The sequence below is a fragment of the Colobus angolensis genome, unplaced genomic scaffold (assembly GCF_000951035.1).
Source record: "Colobus angolensis palliatus isolate OR3802 unplaced genomic scaffold, Cang.pa_1.0 Scaffold59, whole genome shotgun sequence".
NCBI lineage: Eukaryota > Metazoa > Chordata > Mammalia > Primates > Cercopithecidae > Colobus > Colobus angolensis.
In genome coordinates this window covers 428,598-452,264 of record NW_012119487.1, presented here as the reverse complement: position 1 = coordinate 452,264, position 23,667 = coordinate 428,598, and the positions used below count along the sequence as shown (strand labels likewise).

Genomic DNA, 23,667 nt, shown 5'->3' with positions numbered 1-23,667 from the left:
GGCTGGGCGGGTCACTGTCCCAGGGCGGCAGTGCCCGAACCCGGGGGACTCCTGGGGGCGCGCCCGCCCTCGGGAAGGCGGCCTGATTCTTGATCCAAGACCAGTGCCCGGTCCCCCAAGGCCCAGCTGGCTCCTGTCTTGACGTAGTGCTTTCTGTTTAGAATAAAGATGAAACATTTTTCGGAAGGGCATATTCAGGAATCCACGTGAAATTCTCGGAGTCGGATCTCGAATTTTGGGGGTCACTGTTACTGCTGTTTTAAGGACCCGTGTCCTTATAAAATGTAATATCTTGAGCTGAAATCATGATTATTTTGGTCCATGAAGACATAATTGTGTATTGCTTGTCAACTAGCAATGCTGGACTGAGTGCCGCAGAGGGGATATATACCTGAAACAGACGAAAGCGAAAGGCCGGAGTAATGTTACCGCTGGATACCAGAATAGCCAGTACAGTGCGTCCTTAATACTCACAGTGCAAGCCATTATCTTCGGAACTTTCAAGCTCAGGGAGCTAGGACCAAGATAGTCTCCATTAATTGCTGGGAAAAGAAAATATTTGGTAGAAACATTTCCCTAGAGCACACGGGTTTCTTTGTTGAGTGTATGAGTTGCCCTTTGACCTAGACAAGGGTTTTCGTAATCTACAAGCGGTCCAGAAATTTCATGTGCTGCCCAAGTAGGCAAAAGAGTGGAGGGAGATTATTAAAGGGAAGACTGGTGCATATTCAAGTCAGAGACTATCAACTCAGTGTTTTTTTATTGAGTGGAGATGCTAAGTGCTACAAAATACCTATTCTGTGATGCTAGGATATCCTTTTCTACCTTCTTGTGACTTTTTAATTTCAAAGCTAATGAGCAAGATTTTGTGTTTTCCCCCTCCTCAAAACAACAGGAAAGCATTTTGGAAGGCTAAGTGTTTTTCTTACATTTCAATAAATCAATTTTAGCTGAAATATCATTTTTAAAGCACTGGCGGGCATGGTGTAATCTCAGCAACTGGGGAAACTGAGGAGGGCGGGTAGCTTGAGACCAGGAGTTCCAGGTTACCGTGAGGTAGGATAGCGCCAATGCACTCCAGGCTAGCAACAACAGAAGGAGTCCCTATCTCTATTAAAAAAAAAAAAAAAAAGTTAATATAACAGCATTGGTGCCTCTTTAGATGTATTAGTGTGAAGAATTACTGCTTCAAAACATTCTCAAATTGCAATGATCAGCACACCTTTTTAATTTTCCCCCAATAAAGTTTGCACTGGGGACATAGAATATAATCCTACCACTCTCAGTATTACACTGATGGTATCAGTGAATTTCGGTCAAAGTTAACATGCTTTCAAAACAAGAAAATGGCATCCTTTCCAGTCCTCTCAAGAAACTGAGTCGTCTCTTTTAAATTTTTAAGTGATATTTTTTGAAGTCTTAGACCTAAAATACACTAAAAAAATGAATTTTAACTACTTCCTAACGCTTTTATAACTTTGTTAATTACTTTATAGTGGAATTCATATAAAATCTAAGGTTAATAGCTATTGCAAGGTCAATATTCCCACAAGGAAGTATTTCGCTATTTAGAAATAGCTAAGTAAATTAAATGTCCCTTTCTTCTGCCTCTGGTGACTGCCATTCATCTAGCCAGAGCGCTGACCCTGAATCCTGGTGGCAGTCTTATCTTCCAGGAGGACTAATATTAACACTAAATAAACAGCATGATTTCCTGCCAAGAAGATATTCATTTACATACAGTCCCTTATTCTCTGCTTTTCTCTTATTGTGTGTTGATTTTGGAAAGCTGTGTTTTGTGGCTAAGAGAGAGAAGGAGGTCAGACTAGCTTCAGATACTTTCAAAGTAACACTTCTGTAACTCACTCTTCCAGTCTGGCTGGCTTTTCAGGCAGGAGTTGGAGACCAAGTAGAGTTTTCTGCCTATGAAATGGCAATTAGTTTCAAAGAACATAGACCCATTCAAGCTACCTGAGGGAAAGGGGGCTGGTGATAAGCGTGTCAATGGGATGTTAGGGTATCTGGGTGGAATTGGATTTGAGGCTGGGCTTCTGGTAACCTTGAGATGGATAGTAGCAGTGTGCCCCCTAAGTATGACAAAGCTACTGTCCCAGGGTTTGCTTTTTTAAATTTTCCTACCAACGGACTTCCTCCGTGCTTGACAGATTTCTGACTTCATGTGGCTTTGGTTTGCCATAGCTCCAACTCTACCTCATAGCATCCTTCTACCTTCAGCTGTGCTTCTAATAGGCAAAAATTGTTCTTAGTTCAAATTCTTGGGGGAGACAATGATCTGGCCAGTTTATCTCTTCACTCAGGCCATGAGACTGATGACTGATTTGTGAATTGACCGCCCTTTGGCCCAGGCTAGGTACCTGACAACATTAACCGTGCCCAAGAAGAGGTGGCAAGATCAAGTGCTAAGCACGAACCTCCCTACTCAGCAGGCGGTTGTGACCATCTGGCCAGACTCCATCTCCAGAATCGAGGGATTAACATCGTTGCTTTTACCCGTGGTCCCACATAAAGTTTTTATTTGTAGTCCCAGTAGAAAGGTGAATGTTACCATAGTTGCCATACTTGGCATTTTTTTAGTCCTGTTTTTTGCTTCTCTGTCATTTTTAAGAAAGATACATTGCCAGGTAGGTAGGAATTCAGTGAATTTGTTACAAAGCAGATTTAGTTCTTACTCTCAGAAACAGTTTTATATTTTGAAAAGCTTCAATTTTAGATAGCTTTAGACTTTATACATGTGTTTCTTATATAATGATGGTTGTGGATCAGTAGGCATTTTAAATTTTGTTCTAGGCATATGTTTTGAGCAGCATTATATACCCGGTGTAGAAGGTGTTGTATGGAACTTCACCGAAGTGGGGAAAAATTCCAAGTAGAGAGTCAGTGTGTAATGATTATTGAGTTTATATTTGTCCAAAGAATACAGATTTTTAAACAAATTTTTAAAGGCCTACATAGAATTATTGGCTATATTTGTAGCAGTTTGCTGTCTACATTGCCAGAGTTAGTAAGAACTCTATTTTCTAATTTTTATATTATGATAAAACCACCACTGAAAACTGACTGCCACAGATTTTTCAGACATACGTTGTTTGGCCTATATAGGTTTAGAAAACATTTGATCCAACATTGAAAAATATGGAGATTTCCACAAAACTATTCAGGCTGTTGGTTCCTCATGATAAGTGGCATGATCTGACAGTTCTGAAACTGCAGTCCTGGTTGGAACTCTGTGATAGCCACTCTCTTCAGAATGAAAGCCTCTCACAGTAGGTCCCAGGCACGCACAGTAGGTCCCTGTGCCAAGCTGCCAGTATTGCTGGGGTGCTGCGCGTTACCTGTTGTCACCCTGTGATTTTGTATCCCTGTTGTCAAGAAAGATATGTTTATATTGTAGAAGATTTGGAAGGTGCAGGCAAGTGTGTGTGTATAAAATTACCTATAGTCTGACCTTCCACCGCAAACCTCTGTTAATACTTCAACATATATTTTTCAAGTCTGTGTGTATGTATGCATATATTTCTTTTTAAAACAACTTTGAGGTGTAGTTGATATAGAATAAATGAAAAAAGTGTACAGTTCTATGTTTTGACATTTATAATCACCCATTGCCATCATTATAATCAAAATAATGAATATATCCATCTTCCCAAAATGTCCTCATACATCATGATAATCGTGTCTTCCCCCTTAGTCCCTCTAACCGTGCCCCTTCGCTAGGCAAGCACTGAAGTATTTTGTCATAGTTGCATTCTGTGTATGTGTGGGCTTTTTTTTTTTTTTAGCGTTTGAGATTATTTGAGATGATTCAGTTTTGTGGTTTCCCCTTTTTACTTGGGATAGCCTTGAAGAGTAGTGTGATCGTACTTTTTCTTACGTTTATTGTCATCTGTGTTTCTTCAATGAGCTGTTTTCCTTCCCATTGTACTGGTGTTTTAGTATTTTACTTGGTTTATGTGAGCTCTTCATTTGTTAATATGTTTGTCATATTAACAATGTTTTTCAACATATTAACATTAAAACAATGATTTTCATCATTGTTATAAGTATTCTCCAATTTGTATTGTTTTCCTTTATAATTTTAAGTTATTTTAGACATACAGAAGTTTTATTGTTATTGAATAATAGTTTTACAACATTTTCCTTAGGATATACAAGTGAGTTAGGAAGTATGAATTACTTTATTCTATTTTTGATTGCCTTTCCATTCTGAAAGTTTGTATGTGGTGGGGTTTGGGGAGGGACAGTAACTACATGTGACTACTTAGTAATGTGCATTTTCTCTAGAGTTGTTAGTTGTTAATTAACAACCATCGCTGGTAACTTGCTGAGCATTTACCGTTTTTACTGTCAAATATCCTAGTTACGAGGATCGAAGAAACTAGTAGTTTGGGGTGGCTATGTCTGGATATCTTTTGTTGATGTTGCAGATAGGGATTTAATGTTTGAAATTGTTTTCTATTTTCTTTTAGATCTGCTTGGCTTTGAGGAAGAGTGGCAGTACTGCCTCACTGCATAAGGGATGGGATCAGAGAACAGTGCTTTAAAGAGCTATACACTGAAAGAACCACCATTTATCTTACCCTCTGGACTTGCTGTTTATCCCGCTGTACTGCAAGATGGCAAATTTGCTTCAGTTTTTGTGTATAAGAGAGAAAATGAAGACAAGGTTAATAAAGCTGCCAAGGTACCATAATAGGTGACGACTTAATAGTTAGTACTTTTTACTATCTTGTTTTCTTTTAAAAAAATATGAAATTAGTAAAGGTCAAAAGAGGTAAGATCATAAGGAACAGTATTTTATTATTTATGTCCTTTCAAAACATTGCTGTTACTTTGTGGGCCTATCTTGCATTTGCATGACATGGTCAGGTACCACACTGTAGCCAAAAAGCATCATAAAACTCAGTACGATGGCTTTTTTTTTTTTTTGAGACAGAGTCTCGTGCTGTCTCCCAGGCTGGAGTGCAGTGGCGCCATCTCAGCTCACTGCAAGCTCTGCCTCCCGGGTTCACACCACGATGGCGTTTATCATGTTTAATTTTTCTGGTGAGAAAGTTAGGGAGACATTTTTATATAGCTAATATAAGATATAAGGAGCGATATAAGGAGTTAATCTTGTCTAGCAAAATTCTGTTAAGTATTGACAACATTCTGTAGGCTTCAGCTTCCTCCTTAGGGAAAAGATCCTTGTAGTTCATGCCTTATAATTGCTGCTCCAGGCAGAGGGTGCCAGTGCATTAGCATCTGTCTGTCACACTCAGGTGACCCTGGCCTCTTATTAGAAAAAAATGATGTTACTGTGGAATATAAGTCAATAAAATAACCCCAATTGTCTTTTTGAATTGGGGAAAATGAAGGCATTAGTTGATGCTTCTTTGGATAGCTAGCACTTCGGAAATTTAGCCATTCAGATATATCATCTTCTGAAAAGGAAAATGTAGTTGTATTAGTAAATTAATTCTCCAGTGTTTATTCTGGTAGGCATACTATTTTCAGGTTGAAGTTGGTATCTTGATTTTGTTAGAATTAAAATCTCTATTACCTCGAGTCCCTTAGTAATATCAACAGGTATGGAACATTGATTTCTACTTCAAAGGACTCTAAATTGTTTCTACTTTTTAACATGGTTATAAAGGATTGTATTAGTAATGGAATTTTGGTCTTCCATTGGTCACAACAGTTATTTATTTGACGTTGTGTTTTTGATCAAGCATGAAATTGTTATAAGATGATTCCTAAAGAAAAAGATGTGTAACAGTTCTCTTGAGATGCATTTCCTAGTAATGCATTGTGCTAAAAAGTATAGCTGGCTGTTTTATTGCTAGGTAATTTTGTTTTTTGGTAGAACCACATTTTTGACTCTTTTTTACATCATCTAGGTATGAAGAATTTTTTATTGTGATTTTACAAAAGACAAAATGCCTTACTTCGCTTTCTTGTTCTTACAGTTCATGTCTAACATGCCTACTGTTATTTTTATCTAATAAGATTGTGCATATTGTTTTTTATAATAACTTAAACTGACTGTTACCAGCGAGGTACTAGAGATTTATCTTTCTTAGTTTTTTTTTCTTTATAAGATTTTTAAAAAATGGTGTTACCCTTTATGGTGCATGTACCAAGAAAATTGAATAACCTGGATCGAGTTTTTAAAGGAAAAAAACACAAAGTCCACTCTCCATTTTGGAGGACTTCTATGCTGAAGGAATTGCGAAGCTTGAGAGGGAAGACTTATTCCCCCTTAATATCCATAGATACCCTTTTAAGCCATGTCTGAGTCTTTGCACATAGTTCATCTTTGTCTCTTGGTAAGCCATTCTGTGGCTTTGAAAACCTCATATATGAATTTGGGAAATTTGAAATTGGAATAAAGTGATAACTTTAGATTCTCAGAATGTTTCTCATAATCTTAAAAAACTAGGTCATAGTACTTGAGAAATGTATGGCATTCGATGTGTTAGATTTTAGGAATTTGATATCCTGGGTATCTGACATACTAAAACAATATATTTAGCTTGCCTCACTTTCTCTAGAGTTTGGGTTGTTGGTCACACCTTTGGTAGTTTTAACGATTATTTCAAGCAGATATATAGTGTTTTCGGTGGCAGATGTTACTGGATAACAATATACACTTTCTCCACTGTTACAAGTGAAAAACGACAATCATAGTACACCAAGATGAAATGCAGGTATAAGCTCTGGCCACAAAATAATATGAGAACTACTTCTATCTGACCATCTCATTTTAACTTGAATTCATCAGCTATAATTAACAGTATAATTTGCTAACTGATGATGATGACTCATATATGTAAGCCTATAAACAATGATAAATTCTAAGCCCGAATTTGATGGCTGTAGTTTGCTGTAATCCAAGTGTTTAATTAGGGCTTTTTGGTAAGTTTATAAAAGCTTATAAAAATGATTCTTGAGTGTCTTTATGCCAGGAATCACATTGGACTATCTAGGAGTGGTATATAGATGCTATATAAGTGCTCTGTGTAGTATTGTTGGCGTCATTATGCTCTTCTCTATAATGGATTCGGGCTGTTGTGGTGAACGTATTTAAGAATGCACATTGTGTGGGCATAACAAGAAATGGGAGAGATGATGGCTATGTCCAAAAGAGCTTGCATTCTAGTTGGGGAAAGCTGTTCTCCTCTTTCTCATACTGATTTTTTTTTTTTTTTTTTTGAGATGGAGTCTCGCTCTGTCTCCCAGGCTAAAGTGCAGTGGTTCGATCTTGGCTCACTGCAACCTCTGCCTCCTGGATTCAAGCGATTCTCCTGCCTCAGCATCCCAAGTAGCTGGGATTACAGGCACGTGCCACCACACTCAGCTAATTTTTGTATTTTTAGTAGAGATGGGGTTTCACCATATTGGCCAGGATGGTCTCGATCTCTTGACCTCGTGATCTGCTTGCCTCAGCCTCCCAAAGTACTGGGATTACAGGAGTGAGCCATCGCACCTGGCCCATGGTTGACTTTTTAAGAAATTATTTTTTGCCCTTCATAATCAGAATGCAGTGCTCTTATGTGGCTCCTGGGCACTATCCACTCAGAAGAACTTCTGAAGTATCATCCATGCCTCAGATATGATGGACCCACCAGATGGAATGGCCAGCTACTTGCCCCCACCACACCTTTCAGACTTCACTCTCTCCTTTTTCCTTTAATGTTGATAACCATCCAACCTGCTATTCTAAACTAATTATCTGCCAAAATCTCTAGTTTGAGCTCCAGATCTATATTTTCACTTATCTATTGAACATTTCCACCTAAAAGTTTTATCAGTACCTCAAATGCAAGCTCTACACAATGGAATTCTTTATTCCTTTCCCTTTCTGCGTTTTATTGTTAGTTTATGATCTAACCTTCAGATAGTGGACATTTACCAAAAAAAAAAAAGTATCTGCATTTTGTCTTAGATTTACATCTTCAGAGAAAAAGGAATAATATTTTTCCCTGGCTGAGACGGGCGGATCACGAGGTCAGGAGATCGAGACCATCCTGGCTACCATGGTGAAACCCCGTCTCTACTAAAAATACAAAAAACTAGCTGGGCGAGGTGGCGGGCACCTGTAGTCCCAGCTACTCCGGAGGCTGAGGCAGGAGAATGGCGTAAACTCGGGAGGCAGAGCTTGCAGTGAGCTGAGATCCGGCCACTGCACTCCAGCCACTCCGTCTCAAAAAAAAAAAAAAAAAAAAAAATATTTTTCCCTGAAGGTCCTTGTTCTCTAGTTTAGGCATCTTGGTCATTTTATTATGTTTACTTAACATATTTAACAGCATGAATTATGGCTTTGTCCCATCTAAAAGCCTGCAGGTGGATTTGGGCTGTAATGCTGAGTCAGTTAACTTTGTGTAGTTCTCAAAGTGAAATAGCAAATCAGAGGCAGAACAGCAATAACAAGTTAAGCCTCTGAGGCTTGCATGAATTCTCTGGATAACTGAATCATAACTGATTCCTGATAAATGGGAATCATTTATATTTAGGGATAGAATCTCATACTTAAGATCCCTGCTTGGGTGTAGATAAATACCAACATTGATAAATTATATAATACTATTCCTGTTTAACAGTAAAGTTCCTTACTCAGAATCCTCTTTCAGAGACCATGACCTACGACAGTGAATGGGATGTAACAGGTATTCAATAACTTTGGGGAAAGTGCTTTCAAGACACTGTCATTCAAAAACAGTCATCTTTCTCTACTAGGGCAAGAGCCATTTATTTGTTCAACTGATTTTGATTGAAAAATATCCTAGTTACCCTTAGCAAGTATGTCTTGTTGCTATTCTTTAGAGCAGCAGAGGCTTGAATCAAAAAATGTTCTATTTGATTCTGAACTGCTAGCCTTTTCTGAACTGCTAGCCTTTCCTGTGAATCTGTATGCATCATTTATGCTTAATATTGAATGTACCAAAGGAGAGTGACAAATAAGATTCTTGCTAAGTACCTTGTTCAGAAACATGCAATGAGTCATTTCTTCCTTTCCTTTAACAAACACGAACTCACTTTGGATCAAGAAATGTTCTAGGCATGGTAGAGTAAAACAATAAGCAGAAGAGAACATGAAAGATTTGGTTTGAAAATTATTTGAAATTTATTTGAAAATTACTTGAAATGATTCTTAAAATGAAAATATGAGGGAGGCTACATAATTTTATACAGAAGCCGTAGCTCAAAACACACTTGTAGGCCAGGCATGGTGGTTCCCGCCTGTAAGCCCAGCACTTTGGGAGGCCGAGGTAGGTGGATCACCTGAGGTCAGGAGTTTGAGACCAGCCTTGCCAACATGGTGAGACACCATCTCTACTAAAAACACGAAAATTAGCCAGGCATGGTGGTGGGTGCCTGTAATTTGAGAGGCTGAGGCAGCTATTTGAGAGGCTGAGGCAGAAGAATCATTTGAACCCGGGACACGAAGGGTGCAATGAGCTGAGATCACGCCATTGCACTCTAGCCTGGGTAACAAGAGCTACACTCAGTCTCAAAAACAAAACAAAAAAACACTTGTAAAAAATTATTCCCAGTAAATTTAACTGATTTAACCAACCTGCTAACACAATTTTTGGTTTATCAGGATCTTTGCTGTATTTGTTAGTTTGTAATTACTACTTAGAGAAATTTTTTCTTCAATATTTTCTTAATTAGTTTTTATTAAATTAACTCAAGGGAAGGTAACAACTTTCTTCCTAAGAATAAATAAATAAACCTTTTTGGAGCTATTCCCAGAGTTGGCAAAATTTGAGATTATTATAAGAAAATAAAAGACATTGGAGGCTGGGCAGGGTGGCTCACACCTGTAATCCCAGCTTTTTGGGAAGCTGAGGTGGGCAGATCACAAGCTCAGGCGTTCAAGACCAGCTTGGCCAACATAGTGAAATCCGATCTCTACTAAAAATACAAAACAATTAGCTGGGCGTGGTGGCGGGTGCCTATAGTCCCAGCTGCTTGGGAGGCTGAGGCAGGAGAATCAGTTGAACCTGGGAGGCAGAGGTTGCAGTGAGCCAAGATTGTGCCACTGCACTCCAGCCTGGGTGACATAGTGAGACTCTCTCTCAAAAAAAAAAAAAGGTAATTGGAGAAACCACCCCACTGAGATGATTTTCCTGTGACCCTGCCTGGAAGTAGTTTAATAGAACTTTGAGGCATCTGATACAAAAACTGTACCAGTGCAGGGTATGGATTCTTATACTGGCCCATAGTCTTCCAAGAAGGTGTTTGGAGTGTTCAGTACTCACTGTTTATTTGTGAAAATGGCACCACCTGGTAATATCTTGAGGGTTATCTTCCAAATGAAATATTTTATCACTCTCCTCCCAATATGACTGCATTACAGGGCTTCCTCACTGATTGTATAGGGTAGACCTTAGAGCTTTAATATCACGAAATTTCTTTCAGAAATTCAAAGGAAAACCACCCTTCTAGCAGTTTCTTTTTGCTGTAATTCAACGATAAAATTATTCAATGTTGGAGGAATTTTGCACTGTGGATCTCCTGTTACTCATGTTAAAATTTTCAAAATATGCTGCATTGGGGTTTCACTGTGTTGCCCAGGCTGGTCTCAAACTCCTGGCCTGAAGTAATCCTCCTGCACTGGCCTCCCAAAGTGCTGGGATTACAGGTTTGAGCCACCACACCTGGCCCCTCTGATCATTTTTTAAAAATATTTTTTATTCTTCAGATTGGTTAATATTTTCAAGTTTACTGATTCTTTATTCTGTCCTATCCATTCTGTTAATGAGTCTATACATTAATTTTTTATTTTCAATCTTTTTTCTTTTGGAAATTTGTATCTTTCTATTTATTTTATAACTTTTCCTTTGTCTCTAGGAGGACGATTATAATAGCTGCTTTAAATTATTTCTGGTCATTCTAATATCTGAGGCCCCTTGAGGTGGTGTTTATTGGTTGTCTTTTCCATTGAGAATGTGTTACATTTTTATGGTTCTTTGTATGTTGAGTAGTTTGGGGGTGCATCCTGGACATTTTGAATGTGACGTGACATAACTCTTTGTTCTGTTATAATCCTTTGGAAAATGTTGATTTTTTTATTTAGCAGGCACCTAATTTAGGTTCAGGCCTCAAGTTTTTGAACTACTTCCTCTTACCCTTCCTGTGAATAGTATTTGCCATCTGTCTTTCTCAAAAGTTTGCTGGTTTGGGTCTATCCTGTGGATGCTTGCTTCTGAGAATTTGTGGGTATGTGAAAAATCAGGGCATCTCTCCAGCTGTCTCCTCTCTGGGATATCCTCCTCATACTCGCCTTCCTCTGTTCTTTTCTATCATTCTTTCAGCCAGAAAGATGGTGAAGTTTTTATTGGACTTTGTTACACTGCTTTGCAACTGGGGCCTGTCTCCATGCATAGCTGTGAGATGGGGAAAATTTCCCCAAACCAAGAATCTTACCCCCATTGGTGTCGCTTCTTCAGGTTTGACTCCCCTCCATAATCTGCTTGCATTTGCTTACTTTTCGGGATTTCAGTTATTTCTGGCACTTTGTTTAGTTGATAGCAGTAATCGTTGAGAGATCTGGGCTCTTATGAGGCTTACACTACCATAATGGAACTGTAAATTTCCGTAGAGTCATTTAAATGTTAGTAAATTGAATGATGTCAGAACAAGTCATAGATCTTTGCCTTATGTGAAATTTAGCGGGTAGGGAGGAAGGTAGGGCACTCAAAAGAGCCTTAACTGCAAGTATACATTTTCTGGTTTCTCCCATAATGTATATGAAACTATAATCTGGTTTGGGGTCATTAACTTCGGCTCTTCTGTTTGTATTTTTAAAGCATTTGAAGACACTTCGTCACCCTTGCTTGCTAAGATTTTTATCTTGTACTGTGGAGGCGGATGGTATTCATCTTGTCACTGAGCGAGTACAGCCCCTGGAAGTGGCTTTGGAAACATTGTCTTCTGCAGAGGTCTGTGCTGGGATCTATGACATATTGCTGGCTCTTATCTTTCTTCATGACAGAGTAAGTAACCTGTATAGCCTGCCTCACAGACTTTGATGTAGATGGGGGTAGGGGGATGATGTGTGTGGTAATACTTATAAAGTATGGTGTGTATAGAAATTGTAAGTTAGTGTTATTATTAGAAAACTTCCTGAGAAAAAATAGCACATTGGAAGGCACAAGAGGTGCAATAGATAGAGGTTTTATTGAATGCACAACTAGTTCTGTGTCCCTGGACAGTTATTTTTAGAATTTTATTTTAGTTTACTATAGTCTGCCTCTAGTTTTGGATAATTCTTTGCCTAAAAATAGCTACAGCTGGCATGAGTTATTAAAACAAAGAAAAGGTGTAATATCAGTGCTGCCTTAGACTAAAGTTCCCATTTGTTTTCAGGAGTTGTGTCCCATTTTAGATTTTGAAGAAAGAAATGACCATTTCTTAGGAAAAGGCAGAATATATACATATCCTTTCCCATTTGAGTAGTTGGGGCCAATTGAGAGACAGCCTCTTAACATTCTGTGGTGTAACCAGTGTGCTTGACTCTCTGACGATGTTTGCTATTACTAGAAGATGGTGGTTCCTAGGTTTACTTCTGGTCTGTTTCTTGACAGTATTACTGTTTTCTTAATGGTATTTGCATTCTGAAGCATTAAGGTCTTTGGCAGTCCACCAAGATTAAAAAATACCAATCACAGGTTAGAAACACTTGGACTTGACTCATCTTTATGTATGTTTTTAAATTTTTTCTATTAATTTGAGACAGATTCTCCAAATATCATATTGGATTTATAGTCTCTTAAAAGTCTGTTTACAAGGTCACATGATAATGAGAATTATTAATGGTTCAACGGGGAGAAATATCTTCTTTGTTGACAAAAGTGCATACACATGGTTAAAAAGTTTGTACACTCTGTGGGTGAGGTGTCCCTCGCCCATCCTTGAATCCAGTGCCCTAATTCCTCTCTTCAGAGGCAATGATGGTGACTCGTGTATTATTCCAGAGATGTTCTTTGTGCATATGAAACAAATATCTAGTGTGTAAACTTCTTCACTTTCATTTTTTTCTCAAATGGAAATATACTATACACGCTATTCTAAACCTTCCTTTAAAAAATATTTATCCTTTGGAGTATTCTCTATAAAAATATTTACATATTTGATGTATTGGGTAGAATATTTAAAGTGCTCTTTTGGCCAGGTGCAGTAATCCCAGCACTTTGGGAGGCCGAGGTAGGCAGATTGCTTGAGCCCAGGAGTTTGAGACCAGCCTGGGCAACGTGGCAAGACCCTATCTCTACAAAAACATTTTAAAAAATGAACCAGGCATGGTGGCACATGCCTGTAGTCCCCCCTACTCGGGAGGCTGAGGTGGGAGGATTGCTTGAGCCCAGGAGGTCAAGGCTGCAGTGAGCTGTGATCATGCCACTGCACTCCAACCTGAGCAACAGAGACCCTGTAATAAATACATACATACATTACATACATAAATAATAACTTTAAACGTACTTTTTTGTCTACTGAAATGATTTTTGGTTTGGGGAAAAATAATACCTGAATCCTGTTCTTATTTTCTCCCTTTCTCTTATTTGACTGTACTGTTTTTACAGTTTTAAAATGGGCTCTTTTGTGGTCTGTGGGATATTTCTGGTGGTCCTTATCATTCCATTTTCCTCTTCTTCAGGCAGAATTTTTTTAATGCCTACTGACAAGATTTCAGGTGAAGTGGATCTGGGTTCGTGATAGAATGTAGGTGAGAAAGAATCTAGAGAAGAAAATTAATAAAATAACATATGTGAGCAAAGATATATCTTATCTTTAAAGGCATTGGAAGTAAATAATAAAGGCTATACAGACTTGTAAATTTATGTTTAAGAACATGTGTATCTCCTGACTCCCATAGAAATGGGGAGATGACTGTGTGCACTGGCTTTAATGTGTTTATTAACCTGCCACATGAGGCAGGGGGAGATAACAGAAGCCCTTCCATTCCATTTTTCCTTTTATCTAACTTCATTCAATTTGTTGTTTCTTAAAGTCATAGTTCCATTTATCATGCCACAAGTGGAAAGGCTTGTCATAATTTTTTTGGTGATTAGTATTTGATTTTTTAAAATAAAGATTGTGAGAGATGGAGAAAAACATTTTTTTAAATAAATTTCTATTTCAGATCCTGGAGTGGCACTCTTCCTTCTGTTCTTTTTTTTTTCCAGGGACAACTAACACACAATAATGTCTGTTTATCATCTGTGTTTGTGAGTGAAGATGGGCACTGGAAACTAGGAGCAATGGAAACTGTTTGCAAAATTTCTCAGGCCACACCAGAGGTAAGCCAGGGGACAGCCCCCCTTCCTTACTTGGTTTTTAATAGCATCTTAGTATGTGGTTCTTGCCTAGGCACTTTCCTTCAGTGTTAGCTTGGTCTTAAGAGACTTGAACTTTTTGTCAGTGCCCTCATTTATAGAATTGTAGCATTTTGTTCCTCAGAGGCAGTAGGGGTCATGTATCCTTTCTCCTTATTTTATAAATGGGGAACCTGAGACTGAGAGAGGTAAAATGTTTTGTTCAGATAGTTTAGTTAAATGCCCCTCCCTCTGCCCCATAGTACCTTGTACTTACTTTGATCATAGCACTTGATAGTGAAATTACCTTTATGTATCTGTCTTGTACTCCAGTGGTTGGGCTCTTAAGGGTGTGAGTCTCTTATCATTATACCTCTACCTAGAATAGTGCCTGGCACATAATAGTTACTCAGAAAATGTTCTTTGAACAATTGTCCGAGTTGTCCAAATTCATACATGGTATCTTAGTAGCTGGACTTAAGGACCTGTGCATCTTAACTCCTAGTGGACTGTGTTGTTGCTGACGTAGTATTCCTTATACTTTTGTCTGCATGTTTCCCTCCCAGGTTGATGAACCTTTCTGTTTTCTGTTTTGTGTGTTTGTTCTCTTCACATTTCGCATGTTGCCATTGCATTCACTCTTCCTTACAGAAAAAATAAAAATCATTTCCCTCTTAATATTCCTACGGAAATGGTGACCCACTGTTGACTTACTGTTTCAGTCTAATTTCCCCTGTTCTCTTTTGTGCTGCTTCCACACTTAACTTGCCATGTCTAACGTGCACCTTCATGGGTTCTTGCTCAGTTCAAATGCTCTACCACAAAGACATCTCTCTGGTTATTCTGCCCATACTGATCTCTTTTTTCCCTGAATTTACCTTTTGTGTACTTTGTATAATAGCATGTAATCCTTTCTGTGCTATTTATTCCAAATTCTTTGCCATGGGATATAAGGCCCTTCACAATCTTTCTCCAGCCTACCTTCAGCCTCATTTACCATTTAGGTTTTTTAGGGGAGTGCTGGGGAACGGAATTTCCCTCTGTCACCCAGGCTGGAGTGCAGTGGTGTGATCTCGGCTCACTGCAACCTCTGCCTCCCTGGCTCAAGTGATCCTCCCACCTCAGCCTCTTAAGTAGCTGGGACCACAGGTGCACACCACCATACCTGGTTAATTTTTTATATTTTTGATAGAGATGAGGTTTTGCCATGTTGCCAATGCTGGCCTCAAATTCCTGACCTCAGGTTATCTGCCCACCTTAGTCTCCCAAAGTGCTGGGATTACAGATGTGAGCCATGGAGCCTGGCCTCACTCAAGAGTTCTTGAGCTGTAGTCTGGTTACATCTTGTTCCATGTAGTTCAGCTATGTCCCCACATATGCCTTCTTCCTTCACACTCTTCTTCTTTGTAGGCCATTCTATTGCTGGAATGCATTTCTTCCCCTTGGGTTCTGGAAAATGTAAACTCATCTAAGATCTGGCTTCAGTCTTCTTTCTGTGACTCCTTCCCCTAGGCACTCCCCTACCCAACAAAATTAGTCACCCCGGTGCTTCCAGGGCACTCAGCACGTTTATGAATATTCTTAGTTTACATTCTAGGTTGTGAGCACCTGGTTGGGGGCAGAAACTTTACTGCATTCATCTTGTATTCTTAGTGCTCTCAATGATGTTCGGGACATACAAGCTCTTCAAAACTAATCTTCGAAACTAGCAAATTAACATACTTATTCTGTGGTTTTGTCTCCATAGCTAAGGTTCTCAACTTTCTAATCTCGTGTGGTAGCAAGACTTAAGATTCATTTGATTTAGTGAGATTAATGACAGATTTGTTCTGTGCTAGAAAAACCTTCTTATTGTTAATATCTAAGCAGGAAGAGAAAGAAGTGTTCTAATTTCCATATAAGGAAATCAGATGCACAGATGCCTCTGAATAGTAGAGCGTGTCTGTTAAACCAGATGAAGGGGAGAGGAAAAGGAACTACCATTTGTTACTATGCCTTGTGCTGTGCCAGGTACTTTATTTGCATTTTTAAAATTAGGAGCATTTTAAATTTGTGCATCTAATGTGTGGCATTGATCTGAAGCTTTAATTGCTGCTGTTTGCATTGCTCATTGCTTATGTTACTTGATGTGAGAGATTAGTTCACCAAACATATGTATGAATCATTTTCTTTAATTTATTTCTCTGTCTAGTTTCTGAAGAGCATTCAGTCAATAAGAGACCCAGCATCTGTCCCTCCTGAAGAGATGGTAAGATGATATACTTCACATGTAATGAAGGCACCTTTGTGTAACTAAGTATGAAATTTTAAAAAACTTTCCTCTGCTTATTCCTTTCTTTACTGAGTTACAGATGCCCCATAATTCCTCTGGCCTTAAAGCTTTCTAAGATTAATCTTATCGCCACAGCCAGGGAACCAGCTTAAATTTTTTTGTCACATAAACACCTATGATATGAGGTAGAGATACCTCAGTGTGAACAGACTATTATACCTATTTCACGATAAGTAGTTGTATTAGTCTGTTTTCATGCTGCTGATAAAGACATACCTGAGACTGGGCAATTTATAAAAGAAAGAGGTTTATTGGACTTACAGTTCCATGTGGCTAGGGAGGCCTCACAATCATGGCAGAAGGTGAAAGGCACGTCTCACATGGCAGCAGACAAGAGAAGAGAGCTTGTGCAGGGAAATTCCCTTTTTTAAAACCATCAGGTCTTATGAGACTTACTGACTATTACCAGAAGAATGCAGGGAAGATCTACCTCCATAATTCAATCACCTTCCACTGGGTTCCTTCCCACAACACATGGGAATTGTGGGAGTTACAATCCAAGATGAGAGTCAGAGGCAAACCACATCATTCCTCCCCTGGCCCCTCCCCAATCTCATGTCCTCACATTTCAAAACCAATCATGTCTTCCCAACAGTCTCCCAAAGTCTTCAGTCATTTCAGCATTAACTCAAAAGTCAGTAGTCCAACATCTCATCTGAGACAAGGCAAGTCCCTTCCACCTATGAGCCTGTAAAATCACAAGCAAGTTAGTTACTTCCTAGATACAGTGGGGGTACAGGCATTGGGTAAATACAGCCATTCCTAATGGGAGAAATTGGCCAAAGGGGCTACAGGCCCCATGCAAGTCTGAAATCCAATGGGGCAGTCAAATCTTAAAGCTCCAAAATGATCTCCTTTGACTCTATGTCTCGCATCCGGGTCATGCTGATGCAAGAGGTGGGTTCCCATGGTCTTGGGCAGCTTCTACCCCTGTGGCTCTGCAGGGTACAGTTTCCCTCCTGGCTGCTTTCACAGGCTGGTCTTGAATGTCTGCAGCTTTTTCAGGCACACGGTGCAAGCTGTCAGTGGATCTACCATTCTGGGATCTGGAGGATGCTGGCCCCCTTCTCACAGCTCCATTAGGTGGTGCCCCAGTAGGAACTCTGTGTGGGGGCTCCATCCCCACATTTCCTTCTCACTTCTGCCTGGGCATCCGGGCATTTCCATACATCTTCTGAAATCTAGGTGGAGGTTCCCAAACCCCAATTCTTGACTTGTGTGTACTTGTAGGCTCAACACCACGTGGAAGCTGCCAAGGCTTGGAGCTTGCACCCTCTGAAGCCACATCCCGAGCTCTACGTTGGCCCCTTTCTGCATGGCTAGAGCAGCTGAGATGCAGGGCACCAAGTCCCTAGGCTTCACACAGCATGGGCACCCTGGGCCTGGCCCGTGAAACCACTTTTTCCTCCTAGGCCTGCAGGCCTGTGATGGGAGGGGCTGCCGTGAAGATCTCTGACATGCCCTGGAGACATTTTCCCCATTGTCTTGGGGATTAACATTTGGCCCCTCATTACTTATGCAAACTTCAGCAGCTGGCTTGAATTTCACCTGAGATCTTCTTTTCTATTGCATTGTCAGGCTGCAAACTTCCCAAACTTTTATGCTGTGTTTTCCTTTTAAAACTGAATGCCTTTAACAGCAGCCAAGTCACCTCTTGAATGCTTTGCTGCTTAGAAATTTCTTCCACTTGATACCCTAAATCATCCCTTTTAAGTTCAAAGTTCCACAGTTCTTTAGGGCAGGGGCAAAGTGCCACCAGTCTCTGCTAAAACATAACAAAGGTCACATTTGCTCCAGTTCCCAATAAGTTCCTCATCTCCATCTGAGACCACCTCAGCCCGAACCTTATTGTTCATATCACTAGCAGCATTTTTGTCAAAGCCATTCAACAAGTCTCTAGGAAGTTTCAAACTTTTCCATATTTTCCTGTCTTCTTCTGAACCCTCCAAACTGTTCCAGCCTCTGCCAGTTACCCAGTTCCAAAGTCTCTTCCACATTTTCGGGTATCTTTTCAGCAACACCCCACTCTACTGGTAACAGTTTACTATATTAGTCCGTTTTCATGCTGCTAATGAAGACATACCCAAGACTGGGCAATTTACAAAAGAAAGAGGTTCATTGGACTTACACTTCCACGTGGCTGGGGAGGCCTCACAATCATGGCAGAAGGTGAAAGGCACGTCTCACCTGGTGGCAGACAAGAGCTTGTGCAGGGAAACTCCCCTTTTTAAAACCATTAGATCTTGTGAGGCTCATTCACTATCATGAGAACAGGGCAGGAAAGACCTGCCCCCATTCTTCCCAGGACACGTGGGAATTGTGGGAGTTCTAATTCAAGATGAGATTTGGGTGGGGAACCAGTGAAACCATTATCAGTAGTTGTACTTTCCTGGAATCCATAATAATTGTGGAAGCAAAAGCCCTAGGTCCTTTCTTGTATGTCACCCAAACCATTCATCTATCTCTAGCTGCCCATTACTTAGGATTTCAAGATGCACAGAAGAATGATTGTTAACATTAGGGTGCTGGCAAAGAGATATTCTGTTTACCAATAAATTCAAAAGCAGATGCTCCCTCTATAAATTTGTTCTTATAGGCACTGTAAATAAACAATTCCCAAATATACATTTAGTGTGCTTTACAGGAAATATGAACTCAACTATAAACTTAAGTTTAGACCTAAGACTTGAAATAAATCAATTTATCCAAATCAGCATTTTATATATATATATATACACACACACACACACATATACACTAGTGTTTTTAAAATTGGTGATTTGTGGGTTTTAAGTCAATTTAGGGGGTCCTGACTAGCATTTTACAAAAAAATAGAATAAAAGAAGATGCCTTTGGGCATCTTAGATAGTAAGGCTGAGCATTGTTTTATGAAACTTTTGTTTCCATTATATGTGTATTTATGCACGTGTATGTATAGTAGGTCATGATATGACATATTCTTTACCATGGGTTGCAGTGAAAATATTTTTAAAAGCCACCGACGTGTGCCATGCTCTGACCTTTTTAAAAATTTTTGCCCATTTTAATGTTTTAAAATCTTCCACAAATTCTATTCACTAATAGTGTTAAGGACCTATACATTCATTTATGTGTGGTATTCTGAAGACAGATTTGAGTATAATAAATACAAACATGGGAGAAAGTGCTTCAGAGAAAATTAGAAATGGCTTATAAGGCAGATCCTGTAGTTTTAATTGTCTTTACTGCTTTTAGTCTCCAGAATTCGCAGCTCTCCCAGAGTGTCATGGACATGCCCGGGATGCCTTTTCATTTGGAACATTGGTGGAAGGTTTGCTCACAATCTTAAATGAACAGGGTGAGTTAGAGTTATACTACTGCATCTGTAGAATAAGTAGGAAAATCATCCATGGTCTGTTCTCTGTGGAATTCAAAGGACTATAGTCTTTGAGCATAGTAAGGAATCTTTTGCTTACCAGGTAACTTTTTGAGGGCAGATATTAAGAACAGTAGGGAAAGAAGCTTTGGGTTTCATTTGTTTGCATTCGTGTGAAAAGAATTTTAAGTAAGAAGCACTTTGAACTATGGCTGTCAGTATCATGTGTGATTATCTTATTAATTGGTAATAGTACTTAAGCGGTCTAAATGTAGACTGTATTCCTTATTGAACCAGCCAATAAGTACATAACTATCATTAATGATTTATATGTAATAATCTGAATAATAGGGTAAAATTCATAATTTTTTGTTAAATTGGGCTTAACATTTCTCTCTTCTTTCAAAGCTCATTTGATTTATTTTCCTATTTAATTTACTCTTCACTTTTTTCTTTCATTGTCTCTTAAAGCTCAGACTACTAAGGACATTGTTTTCTCCTCTCTTCTGTGTTCTCTAATTGCATGCTTGGCAGCCTGCTTCACTCTCCTGTGCCTACTTTAGGACTTTAATTTTCCACCCATTGAGTTTACCGAGGCATGTGTCACAGTAGGCCCCTTACTGGCCTACATCTCACATACCTCAAGCTTTGTGCCAGTTCTAATGCAGTTTGTTCTGCCAGGCTTATGCAGTGTTCTGATTCAGCTGTCAGCTCTAAATTGTCCCATCCCAAATACTTGAGAATTAAACCCTAAGGCCCAAAGGCATCCATTGTGTATAATGAACTAACTATTCTGTGTATTTAGAATGGTAGCAATTATTTACTATCCTTGGAAGAATTGTAAATATAATCGTTCATATAACTGTTCTATGGATGAGGAACCCTTGTTGAGAAAGGCCCTGAAACCTATCACACTATTAGCCCTTCTTCTTTGGGCCTGAGCTGGGTTAAACGGATAATCAGGAAATGAGAGGGTATAGAAGGGAATGGCACCTGGGGTGGGGTTTGATGGTGGTGGCAGGACAACTTTCTACACCTGCCAAGGAGTTATGCCTAAGGCAAGCAGGAAGCTGTTTAGCAACAGCCAGGGCTTTGTTTGTTTGGGCTTTTACAGGTTGGTTTTTGCTTTCGGCAGTCTCCAGCTATAGAGGTCCTGAAAAGAGGGAGAAGGCATTGGAAACTAATTGTAGCTCTGGATTTCAGTTTCAGCGGATGTTCTCTCCAGCTTTCAACAGACCTTGCACTCAACTTTGCTGAATCCCATTCCAAACTGTCGGCCAGCGCTCTGCACCTTACTATCTCATGAGTTCTTCAGGTGAGGGCATCTGGTGTGGTGACGCTGGCTGCTTCCGGAACACTACTGCCTGCTCTCATACCTTGGATAAGTGCCAGTGGGGGGATTTTGGAGGACTAAATGGTGCAGTTTCTGTTGTTGTTAATTATTAGGAGAGATTGAATCATGTCCACAGGAGAAAATAGGGAAGAAATTGGGTTGTCTGTCAGTTTCCTATTATAGATAGGAAGTTTTAGAAATCCTTTATTGTCTTGAAGGCTTGGATTTAGAAATTGTAGCCAGCTTTATTAGGGCTTCTAATAGTGAAGAAGCTAGGTATGTCCACTGGTTTACAGTTGTAAGTTAATTGAAAAAGTTATTAAACCTAGCCTTTCTTTTCTGCTGCCATTATATTATGAGTTTATTATTATTTTTTTCTCATGGGGATGGTGAATGAGTTCATTTTCTTTGTCTAGTAGTATGTGATGGAAGAGCAAAGAAGTCGGTTTAGAGGGAAGGGCACAATATAATTTAATACTTTATTAGATTCAGAGATGTTTTTGACCCCCTCTTCAAGGTTAGTTTTAATTATGTGTCCTTCATTTTTTTATTTCCATGACTGCAGAACTTCTGCACAGGTTAGTTCCATATTCATGACTTTTATTAGCAAAGCCAACCTTATGTCAGTTTTAAAACTAAAAACCCTATGTGTTTGCATTTAGAGCTTGGGAAAAACCAGAGCAAAGGGAAGGCTAATATTATTCCCAAGTGGGGAAAATTACCTCTAGGATAGAACTTGGGGCAGGTGGGGAGGGTAATCTTATTAAATAAGTAGCATTTGTGGTTACTGGGATTATATTGTCATTTATATTTCAAAGAAACTATTCAGAACTTTTCCCGTTATGATCATCATTTTGAGGATGTTTTTAAACATTTGTATTTTTAATTGACAAAAATTTTATATACTTATCACTATGAGAATCTTTCCAAGGTATTTCTATGCCCTTTTGGATGATTCTTAGAAATATTTTATTTCCCTTGATAGAAAGTCTCTACAAAGAACAATCCCTTAAGGTAAATAGATTCTCTCATCACTATGTGTAAAATGAGTTATTAAGAGTTGTAAATTGAGAGTGGAGAAGAAAGCTGAAAACACACAAACCCCACCTGCCAAAATCCCACTGTTAATGTGGGGAGAAACCCCAGTCAAGAGACAACAGTAGAAGCCAGGGTCAGCATCCCTTACAGAGGCAGCTGAACCAATCTGACTGATTAGATTTAAGTTACAACATCTTTGCTGCTGAACCAGGGGAAGCCTAAGATAGGTATAAACATAAGATGTGGAGACCCAGGTGGTAGCTCTGCTTACTGGGCCTCTGAATAGAATGTCCAGCTTGTATGCCATAGCATCTGGGGTCAACAGTCTCATATACAGTAGGATGTGAGCTGAGCAGTGCACAGCCTTTGGAATTCTCTGGCAGCCCTATAGGAAACTGACCGCTCCTCTCGCACTAATCCCTGCTTGGCTGAAAGAATGACCAAGCACATTACAGCAGGAGAAATGAGAAGATTGCTGTATGGAAATTCCACTTTCCACAGCCTCTTTAATAGTTTTGATTTCATCAAAGGAGACTGGAGAGTCAGCAATATTTTGTAATGGTAATGTCATTTCTCCCAGGATATTTCATTTAACATTCTATTACAACCAATAATTTGGAGGATTTTTCTGACGAAACCATAAAGCATGTTAGCATATGTGTGTTTAAACTTGTATCCTCTTCACAGATCTCTTTGATATTAAAATGTTAGATTTCATAGAGGCTTGTTCAGTAGTATTTGTCTCATAAGCTACTTAGTTGTAATAGAATCTTTCAATGGCAAAGGAGAATGTTTCTTTGTTTAAAATTATGTTGATGTAGTCTGTGGTTATGGCCTCAATATTTAACATGCCTTCTCTAATCTGTTCTGCTGAATTCCTTCTCTTTTTGGCATTTAGAAATGATTTTCTGGAAGTTGTGAATTTCTTGAAAAGTTTAACATTGAAGAGTGAAGAGGAAAAAACGGAATTCTTTAAGTAAGTTCAGAAAATTAAGAATTTAAATTGAATAACTTGGATTCACTCCATGTAATCACTTGAGGTATTCTAGAGAAGATGACTTGGATATTTGGTTTATTTCACATTTATTGAACATTTCCTATGTGTCAGGCTTTCTGCTAGGCCCTGGGATAGATATTTCTGGTGAAGGAAACAGGTACCCAGACTGATAATCCTTAAACAGAGAGGTGGGTACAGTAGAGCTTTTGGAAGGAGTCCTGAGAACACACAGGGCAGGAGGAGGTTGTTAGAGAAAAGGTATTCTAGGCAGAGGGGCAACATAAACAAATG

The 23,667-nt window shown here is 39.2% G+C and overlaps 1 protein-coding gene across 3 annotated transcripts in view; it reads left to right on the top strand.

Moving 5' to 3' along the window:
• SCYL3 (SCY1-like 3 (S. cerevisiae)) overlaps positions 1-23,667 on the top strand; it is a 39,365-nt gene that overhangs the window by 907 nt on the left and 14,791 nt on the right. For all 3 annotated transcript variants that reach the window (XM_011962268.1, XM_011962269.1, XM_011962267.1), the window contains exons 2-8: positions 4,488-4,702; positions 11,817-12,002; positions 14,193-14,306; positions 16,513-16,569; positions 19,888-19,990; positions 21,212-21,323; positions 23,278-23,355. In XM_011962268.1, the coding sequence (XP_011817658.1) occupies positions 4,538-4,702; positions 11,817-12,002; positions 14,193-14,306; positions 16,513-16,569; positions 19,888-19,990; positions 21,212-21,323; positions 23,278-23,355 (815 nt within the window). In that variant the 5' untranslated portion in view covers positions 4,488-4,537. The remainder of the gene's footprint in view (positions 1-4,487; positions 4,703-11,816; positions 12,003-14,192; positions 14,307-16,512; positions 16,570-19,887; positions 19,991-21,211; positions 21,324-23,277; positions 23,356-23,667) is intronic.